This window comes from Mandrillus leucophaeus, unplaced genomic scaffold (genome assembly GCF_000951045.1).
Source record: "Mandrillus leucophaeus isolate KB7577 unplaced genomic scaffold, Mleu.le_1.0 Scaffold731, whole genome shotgun sequence".
NCBI lineage: Eukaryota > Metazoa > Chordata > Mammalia > Primates > Cercopithecidae > Mandrillus > Mandrillus leucophaeus.
Genome location: NW_012107931.1, coordinates 190,201 through 200,683, shown reverse-complemented (window position 1 = coordinate 200,683; position 10,483 = coordinate 190,201). Strand labels below are relative to the sequence as shown.

Here is a 10,483-nt window from a genome sequence, read left to right as displayed (position 1 = left end):
GGCTGGGCACAGTGGCTCACGCCTGTAATCCCAGCACTTTGGGAGGCCGAGGCGGGCAGATCACGAGGTCAGGAGATCGAGACCATCCTGGCCAACATCATGAAAACCCATCTCTACTAAAAAAATACAAAAATACAAAAATTAGCTGGGCGTGGTGGCGGGCACCTGTAATTCCAGCTACTCAGGAGGCTGAGGCAGGAGAATCGCTTGAACCCAGGAGGCGGAGGTTGCAGTGAGGCTACATTGTGCCACTGCACTCTAACCTGGCAACAGAGCAAGACTCTGTCTCAAAAAGAAAAAAAGAAATCAAGCAAATTTACATGTTTGCACCATCAGAAAAAAAAATTTTCTCCAGCTGTACCAAGAGGACTTTCCAATTTTTTCTGTTGTAGATTTTTAAAATCTCTTTGTTGAAATACATTTTCCTGTATCCAGAGATTGGTTCTAATTAAAAAGATGGTTGCTTGATTGTAATTCTTAAAGTTTAAATAATATAAATAAAGGTAAAATAAAATCTAGAAACTAAATTGGGAAAAAACCAAACTACCACATTAAAAAAAAAAAAAATTTGGCCTAAAAAATTACTGGAAAATAGGATGTTTTAGAGGGGACAACATCAATAGTTAACCTAAAATCTGAAGAGACCATTCATCTGTAATATCTCTTTGTGTCGATAAACTTGTCAATCAGGATCCAGCCAGGAAACAGAAGGCGTACTCAGACAGGATTTTGAAATGATTTTAATGAAAGGACTTTTCAGAGAAATATGGGAAAGGTTATGGAAACAAATAAAGGATGTTGTTATACCCAGGGATCAGGGACACCCAGGGTAATAGCAAGAAGCTTTTACCATTATAGACCTAAAGGGGAAGTAGCAGGAAACAACTGTACTGAAACCCATTGAGAACAGGGACAGCCAGGGTCGGGGTGGAGGGCATGGGAGCTTGGTTCCTGACAGGAGCTGTAGTGAGAGAGGGAAGTGGCTACTACTAGGTCTCTGAGTCACCTCAGCTTTCTTATCTCCCCTCTCTGCTCTCTTACTGGGGCATCACTTAGACCAGAAGTCGGAGGAAGGGGCCCTGTGGCAAACGTGGTCTGAAATCAGTTCTCACCACTACCTCCTTTCCCTTTCCCCTAAGTAGGTACCCATGCTTCTTTTAAAATTTAAGTCTGGAATAGATTTGAGGGTCCTCTAGTTTTTGTGTGCACTATTTCTGTTCTTTTTAGGCCAATGTAACTGTTCTTGACAGAAAAAAAAAGTGTATTTTAAATTGCCTTTGAAAAAGAAACATCTGATGCTTTTCCTTGGCCATTTGTTCAGTTGTTAAATATTTTTCAGCATGAGGATCTTAATATTATTTGTGAATTTAACCAATATGCATATGCCAACTAGGCCAGTTACTGTACTAGGTGCCAGGAGTCGTCAGCTGTGAATTTGAAACTGACTGCTCTCATGGAGCTTACAGTTATGTAGGAGATGCAAAGACCAAGATGAATAGGCAGTTATAGGGTAGTGTTCAGACTCACAGTAGGGAGCCAGGCAGTGAAGTGATCAGAATTACATTTCAGAAAGATAACTCCAGCTGTCATGTAGAGAGTAGCCTGGGAAGGGACAAAAGTCGAGTCAGAAACAGGAAGTGGTTATAGCAATTCAGGAGTGAAATGATGATGGTCTGCATTAAGGCAGTGTTAGTAAGGATAGAGAGAAGTGGGTAGATAGCTACAACTAAAAAACTGTCACTGTTTTCTGGGAATTATCATCTAAAAAGTTCCCTAGTCAACTTCTTGCCAGGCTACATGATTTCTGTTCTTTCAAACTTTCTGTTTTTGTTTTTGTTTTGTTTTATTTTGTTTTGTTTTGATACAGTCTCTCTCTGTCACCCAGGTTGGAGTGCAGTAGCATGATCTCTGCTCACTGCAGCCTCAACCTCCTGGGCTCAAGCGACCCCCCTGCCTCAGCCTCCTGAGTAGCTGGGACCACAGGGCATGTCACCATACTCAGCTGATTTTCTTGTTTTTTTTTTTTTTTGTAGACAAGGGGTTTTGCCATGTTGCCTAGGCTGGTCTCGGACTCCTGAGCTCAAGCATTCCACCCACCTCAGCCTCCCAAAGTGCTGGGATTATAGGCTTGAGCCACCAGCCTCAAACTTTCTTCAGGATTACTTTAACTCATTAAATACTTTCCTAGTAACCTTCTCTTGTGTCTCACCAGCTTTCCACCTTTCTTACTGAGGAATCCAGAGCTAATTGCAGTGCTCTGATGAGGATGAGATCCCATTTTTGCTGAGGAGATGTGACAGAAACTGTATTTTTAAAAATGAGAATTAGTGGACATGCGGAATTCTAGTACCAAGTAAAGATCCAAACTTGAATGTAGACTTGAGTCTTTTTACACTTGGAAAGATGTCACTTGTAATTTCAGTGGATTAATAGAAGGGGAGACAATGCCAGATCTATAGGCCAGACACCTAGAATCTGTGGAATTGTGTTCATGACTATGGATATGTAATAGTTGTATTAGTTGCTACAGAAAGTTAATAGTTCTTAAGTATGTATTTTATTTTAAATAAATATATTTATATGTAAAAATATTTTGTTAATTTTCTGGTAAAAGCTTTATTTTTACTTTTATGTATTTATATATATTTTTGAGACAGAGTCTCACTCTGTCACCCAGGCTGCAGTACAGTGGTGCGATCTCAGCTCACTGCAGCCTCCGCCTCCTGGGTTCAAGTGATTCTCCTGCCTCAGCCTCCCGCATAGCTGGGACTACAGGCACACACCACAACACCCGGCTAATTTTTGTATTTTTAGTAAAGACAGGGTTTCACTGTGTTGACCAGGCTGGCCTCAAACTCCTGACATCAAGTGATCCGCCCGCCTCAGCCTCCCAAAGTGCTGGGATTACAGGTGTGAGCTATCACACCCAGACTATTTTTGTTTTTAATAGTCACAAGAGTTAGTGTAATTGGTCCATCTTTGGTTTGTGAAACTGAGGAATGTTCAAGTTTATTATTCCATAAGCTCTTTGTTTATTGATATCTTCTTAAAGTGCCTTGCATCTGTGAAAAAGATGTTAGGAATTGACTGCATTTCCAAGATTGACAGTATTGGTGCTAAGGGATCCAATTGATCCTGTGTTCCATATTCTATATTGTTCCTTTTTAATCTCTTTACATATGTTCCAGTATTGTGACATACATTGCATCCTTAAAAGAAGGGATATATTTCTGTTACTTTTGGAATTCTTTTTGTCTCTCATAATGCTTCATACAAAGCAAATTGTACAACACTTTTATTACCTTGGAAGATCCATGAAATTATTAGAAAACATTCATGGATTCTGATTATTGTTTCCTTATAGTATATCTTTTCATTTATTATTGGTAAAGAATGTATAAGACTAAATGTTAGTATCATAGAGTTATTAAAATCTAATAATTAAATTATGTATAATTATATACTAGTAGAAATATATAGTTATTAACCTAATGAATATATTTAGCATAGTATATAGCAATTTTAAAGAGCCTTTCTAAATATTTAGTACACGCTATTTTTTATTGTAAATGATCCTTGCATGTAAGTCAGATAAAGAAATGGTCATATAGAATTTGGAACATTGGGAAAAATTTAATAACTTGAAAGTTACATGGATTTAGAGTAATAGGCTTTTACAAGATTGTGCATGCGCTGGCAGCAAATTTTTGTTTTTCCCTAGAACCCCTAATTTTAAAATTCAGGTCTACAAACCTAATTTCTTTTTTTAAAGTATTTTTTAGATGGAAAGGATAGTTGGGAAAATGGTACTATGTTGTTGAGGGGGCATGAATTTTTTTACAGTATACTTAATGTCTTGCAGGAGGTAAATTGTACTTGCTAGGATTACAGGTGCATGCCACCATGCCTGGCTAATTGTATTTTTAGTAGAGATGAAGTTTCACCATGTTAGCCAGGATGGTCTCAATCTCCTGACCTCATGATCCGCCTGCCTCGGCCTCCCAAAGTGCTGGGATTACAGGTGTGAGTCACCGCCCCCGGCCAAATTGTAGTAAATTATTTAAAAATAACAGTATCTTTGGCTTGGGTATGGTGGCTCACACCTGTAATCCCGCACTTCGGGAGGCTGAGGCAGGCGGATCACTTGAGGTCAGGAGTTTGAGACCAGCCTGGCCAACATGGTGAAACCCTGTCTCTACTAAAACTACAAAAAAAAAAATTTAGCTGTTTGTGGTGGTGCCTGCCTGTAATCCCAGCTACTTCGGAGGCTGAGGCAGGAGAATTACTGGAACCAGGGAGGCGGAGGTTGCAGTGAGCTGAGATCGCACCACTGCACTCCAGCCTGGGCGACAGAGCGAGACTTCATCTCAGAAAAAAAAAAAAGAAAGAAAAAGTCAAAACAAGAAAAACAATCTCTTCAATTCATATTCTAAAAACACAAGTGAATTTTAGTTTATGAATAGAGCACTTTGCAGGTAATTCTTTGTAGACGAAATATTTTAACACCTGCATGAGTTTAAGTAAAAGCTGTTCTATGAGAATTATAATATTGTTATTTGGTAGAATGTAGTAAGAGGAAGCAGACTTATAATTTGTCATTTAATAGATAATCCAATACTGTAGGATAAAGGCAGCTTATTGGAGAAATAATTTTTAAAATATTTTCTTGCACAATTTATAAAATTTAGTTTTAAAAAATTGTCCAGTAATTTACCCCCACTTACTTGTGAAATATGAGCTCTTTATTTCTTCTTCCCTTCAAATTTAACAACTTTTTCAAAACTTTTACCTTTAATTTTTATTGCAGACAAGTTGCTAGGATAGTACAAATAACTCCTAAATCTCTTCATCCAGAGTCATCAATTATTATCATTTTTCTACATTTCTTTCCCCTCTTTCTATATATACATATATGTAATTTTTTTCCTTTTTCTTAAACCACTTGAGACTTAATTATCAATATCTTGCTTTTTTACCCCTAAAGTTCTCGTTTTTTTCACTCAGATTACCTTCAGCTATGAGGCTTGTGGGCTTTTCTCGTAGTTTTATTCATTTTTTCACTTTTAACAGTTTTACTGAGGTATAATTGAGATACCATACAGTTTATTTTAGACTGCATTTTTATTCCTTCCTTCCTCTCACTGGCAGTTGTTGGTACAGTGCTGCACCTGGCTGAGCGAATGGTTTCTTTTGGAGCTGATAAAGCTGCCTTATGAAATCAGCTGACAGGTATATTATACCTACAGATGATGCCTTTTCTCTCAGAGAGCTTAGGTGGAGATTGACCCACTCCACAATTGCTAATGGACATTCTGAGCAAAAGACCACATTTTTGTCCAATTTTGTGAATGTAACTATTAACTCATTTGAACTCTAAAACACTTAAGTTGTCATTTTACTATAGTGTAAAGATGAACATAGGTCTAAAAGATAATTTTTCTGAATTTTGACATTGAAGGAAGATATCTATTTTTAGAAATAAAAAAGAACTCACGCCCTTGAGGTTGCATACTTCATTCTGGAGTGGCATGGAAGATGTTTGGAATGGCTGACCCCTCTGTTGCTTTCACTTGGATTGTTTGCTTTTTTATCTTTTAAATATGTTGCTTGGTGATCAGTGCATTTTTATTGACTTAATAGTTGTATCTAAACTATTATAAAGTCAAATTGGGCAGTGTGTAACTCCTACTAATGTATTTCTCTCTTTTATCCTCACAGGGATGAATTGTAAAAGCAACATCAGCTTGACCAGTATAAAATTACAGTGGATTGCTCATCTCAGTCCTCAAAGCTTTTTGAAAACCAACACCATCACAGCTTGTTTTGGACTTTGTTACACTGTTATTTTCAGCATGAAAATGTGTGTTTTTTTTAGGGTTTCTGATTCTTCAAAGAGGCACAGAGCCAAATTGGTAGAGGAAGGATACAGAGTGTAAATTTGTGTAATATTACTTTAACATGCCTATATTTTACTTGGAAATATTAAAAGAAAGGGTTCTGAAAAATGGAAAACTTAGTTTGTCAATTGATTTTGAGGAGTGGTTTTTCTTTTCTTGGACACTTAATTCTGTTCTGATATTAATTTATCAGATTGCTTTTGTGCATTGGATAACACCACCATTCACAAGTTAAGATTCTTGGTATTTGGATGTCTGTTAGATGCTACTAAGAAAATAGAGATGAGCTTTCTTTTTAAAGCTTTTGATGTGGTGTCATAGAATAGCATGTTGTAGATACAATCAGCTGCTTTGTTACCTTAAAACTAGGCATTTGTAAATATTAAACCTTAAGATGGCAGGTGATGTCCTGTAAACACTCAGCTGTTCAGATTGGACATAACTGACTTAGTTCTTCCCTTCTCTCTCTCAAAATTATAGGAGACTTGTAGTTTAGTGTTGTTTTCTGTTACTAATGTGCTGCTGATAATGTACATGAACTTAACATGCTGTGTAAGCTGTGTCCCAGTTCTTGAACAGTTTATGCAGTGCTGCTTTGCCAAATAAAGTTAAAAGCAAAAGAGGCATTGGTTGTTTTTGAATATAGAAGAAAGAACAGCAAATCCACCAGATAGGGAGTGTTTACGATCACAGGAAAAAAACTATTTCTCTGGTTGTTTCCTTTTGCGAAGTCTGAGTAAGTAAATAGCATTAATCCAACTGTACATTGCAGAATGTGACTACATTGCAGAATGTGACTACACTGCTCCAGGGCCAGGACTGTACTTCAGTCGTCATTTCTCTTTGACTCCCTAGCCCAGGGCTTGTCTTGTAGTAGCTATACAATAAATGCTGATGAGTGAGTGGTGAATGAATTGACTTAAAGTCAGGAAAGAACAGGATTGAGGATGAACAGACGAAAACCCATCTCTCACCTATAAATACATTTATTAATACGATGACTATAGCTGAATTTCTAAGAAGGCAGTAGCACTTTGGGATCTTATTTAAATGTTATGATTTATAACTTTTATAATAAGATGTTAGTTTTTCTAGGAGTTCTAGAACTGAGGAAATATAAGCTCCAGAATGAGCAGAATCAGCACTCCCAGCAAAGCCCTTCTACTGGGTGCATGTGTGTAATTCTGGCAAAGAACCTTTGTGGCCATGTGAGACACTCCCCCGAGCTCTTGAAAAAAGTCTTGTATATTACTTCTTTACAAATGGCTTTTAGGCTGGGTGCAGTGGCTCACGCCTGTAATCCCGGCAGTTTTGGGAGGCCGAGATGGGTGGATCACCTGAGGTCAGGAGTTCAAGACCAGCCTGGCCAACATGGTGAAACCCCCTCTCTATTAAAAATACAAAAATTAGCCAGGCATGGTGGCACACACCTGTAATCCCAGCTAGTAGGGAGGCTGAGACAGGAGAATTGCTTGAACTGGGGAGGCGGAGGTTGCAGTGAGCCGAGATCATGCCATTGCACTCCAGCCTGGGTGACGAGTGAAACTCCGTCTCAATAAATAAATAAATAAATAAATAAATAAAATGGCTTTTAAAAATTGTGCATACATCTTTTCACAAGTGCCTCTTCTTGGCTAAGGTCTTAGACACAGGAAACTAGCATTATTTGGTGCCCATAACTTGAGAGTTTGTTTATGGTTGGCTTCAGTTTGCTGCTGTTTATTGCTTCCATACTCAGGCCGTGAACTCCTGTGGTCCAGGACTAGTCCATTTGAAATAGTTGTAAAGGTCTAATTTCTTTACAACTTAAATTCTTAAATGTATCCACTGATCTGCGTCTTTCATAGCCATTACCAACATTTTACTATATGTGAGTCTCTATGTTTGGTTTTGGGGATAGAAAAAGGCCCCTACTCTCAAGAGTGAAGTCTGTTTGAGGAGACAATTATGTAAATATGATAAGACAAACTTAAATGCCACCTGATTAGTACAGACAGTGCTATGCCTTCAGCATTGTTCAAGCACTGCTCTTGGACTTTACATGTTTATAAATTAAAATTGTAGAATGTTGAATAAACAGGAAAGGGCTTTAAGGAGCATGAATAAATGGGTAGAAATGGAAATAATGGATTTTAGCTAGGCCTAAGAGTTTTTTTTTCTGTAAGATATGTGTGTGTGTGTGTGTGTGTGTGTGTGTGTATAGGTAGTCTCCTTTATCTTTAGTATTCATAATTTCTAAAACATTTCCTTATGTCATTTTCCTTAGTAGAAGTGATTCCTTTACATAATATGAAGGGCAACAATGAAAACATTTCAAAAAGTTCCGGTCTAGTGAGATCCTGTTGAAATGAGATTTTTTTCTATAGATTTGGTTTTATTAAAGGCCAAATCAAACTCTCAAAATTTATGTAATCTTGTCCAAGCATGGTGGCTCAAACCTGTAATCTCAGCACTTTGGGAGGCCAAGGGAGGAGGATTGCTTGAGGCCAGGAGTTCAAGACAAGCTTGAGCAACAGAGTGAGATCTTGTCTCTACAAAAAATAAAAATTATCCAGGCATGGAGATGTGTTCCTGTAGTCCCAGCTACTTGGGAGGCTAATGCAGGAGAATTGCTCGAGCCCAGGAGTTCGAGGCTGTAGTGAGCAAAGCTATAGTGAGCTATGATTGTGCCACTGCACTCCAGCCTGGGCAACAGAGTAAGACTCAGTCTCTCCCTCTCTTTTTTAAAAAATCTTTCCTACACCCTTCTAGTAGAAACCTAAGAACCCTCTCTCTTAAAATAAACACCACTAATAAAATCTAAGCCTGAATTATGAATATCAGCTTTTTATTGAGGGTTTCTTTCTTTTGAGTGTGATGATGCGATCTCAGTTCACTGCAACCTCCGCCTCCGGGGTTCAAGCAATTCTTAAATGTATCCACTGCCTCCCAAGTAGCTGAGATTACAGGCATGCGCCACCACACCCAGCTAATTTTGTACTTTTTTAGTAGAGATGGGGTTTCACCATGTTGGTCAGGTTGGTGTCGAACTCCTGACCTCAAGTGATCCACCTGCCTTGGCCTCCCAAAGTGCTGGGATTACAGGTGTGAGCCACCGCACCCGGCCGAGAGTTTCAACTCTTTTCTAGTCAATAACATTAGAAGAAAATGACATTCTGGGGGGAAAATAATCCATAACATTGTTCATGCAAGTATTTTAAATTCCACTGCCCTAATTTTAAAAAGTGCCATTTTTCAAAAAAAGTTCACTGAACTTTTTTTTTTTTTCTTGGGGGGGACAGATCCTCACTCCATCACCCAGGCTGGAGTGCAGTGGTGCCATCTCAGCTCACTGCAACCTCCGCCTCCCGGGTTCAAGCGATTCTCCTGCCTCAGCCTCCCAAGTAGTTGGGACTACAGGCGTGTGTCACCACGCCCAGCTAATTTTTTGTATTTTTAGTAGAGACGGGGTTTCACTGTGTTAGCCAAGATGGTCTCCATCTCCTGACCTTGGGATCTACCCGCCTTGGCCTCCCAAAGTGTTGAGATTACAGGTGTGAGCCACTGTGCCTGGGCCACTGAACTTTTAAAATTGGTGTATAATGTACCTGTATTAAAGCATCCTAAAAATTCAATTGATCTAAAATAGAATAACATTTTTGAGTGATAATGCTCACAAATTATTTGAAGCTATTCTTGGTCATTGTCAGCCAGGAAACAAAGCTGCTTAATTTTGTTTCATTAGCCAGGTGGGTATTTTTGGTTTTCAGTTAAATGTTAACAAATTTTCAGTAGTTTGATACGTTACTAAAATATATGAGTGAGTATGGTAACTGAACACTAATATTGTAAATGAAATAAATGGATTATTTTTAGTGTTCTAAATGGGGTTCAGAGGCTCATACCTTATTTTAGGTAAGTGCTAAAATTCTTCTAGGTATAAATCATTTCCTGCAACTTATTGTGTTCTTAAATAACTGAACAGTAAAACAAATGGGTTCTGATTGGATTTCAGTTGGATCTCTGGATTCCTCTGACCATTTTCCGGAAAGATAAGTGTTGTGTTCTCACTGAACCTAGCACCTGGCTCAAATAGAGGGCTGCTGAAAGAATCCCACTTGAAGAATACCAGCTGACCCAAGGAGCCAAGGAATGTTTGTGTATTGTAATAATGATAAAAAGGAAATCAGGCCGGGCGCAGTGGCTCACCCCTTTAATCCCAGCAATTTGGGAGGCTGAGGTGGGTGGATCACCTGAGGTTAGGAGTTTGAGACCAGGCTGACCAACATGGCAAAACCCCATCTCTACTAAAAATACAAAATTAGCTGGGTGTGGTGGGGTGTGCCTGTAATCCCAGCTACTTGGGAGGTTGAGACAGGAGAATGACTTGAACCCAGGAGGCAGAGGTTGCAGTGAGCTGAGATCACGCCACTGCACTCCAGCCTGGGCGACACAGCCAGACTCCGTCTCAAACAAAAAGGGAATCAAGTCCAATAATTTCCTTATCCTTAATCCTTCTAATATCGTTGCTACAATAATGGTTGTTGGTTCCCCACTTCTGGCTTCATCTTTTTGGCTTTTTCTTTCCTTTTTTTTTTTTTTTTTAC

At 38.7% G+C, this 10,483-nt stretch overlaps 1 protein-coding gene across 6 annotated transcripts in view; it reads left to right on the top strand.

Annotated features, from left to right (window-relative positions):
* Positions 1-6,523, top strand: part of PCMT1 (protein-L-isoaspartate (D-aspartate) O-methyltransferase) — a 59,904-nt gene extending 53,381 nt beyond the window's left edge. For all 6 annotated transcript variants that reach the window (XM_011965656.1, XM_011965654.1, XM_011965655.1 and 3 more), the window contains one exon: positions 5,719-6,523. Coding sequence is in view for 3 of the 6 variants with exons in the window: in XM_011965654.1 (XP_011821044.1) it covers positions 5,719-5,731 (13 nt within the window). In the remaining 3 variants the exon portion in view is untranslated. The remainder of the gene's footprint in view (positions 1-5,718) is intronic.
* The last annotated feature ends 3,960 nt before the right edge of the window (positions 6,524-10,483 follow it).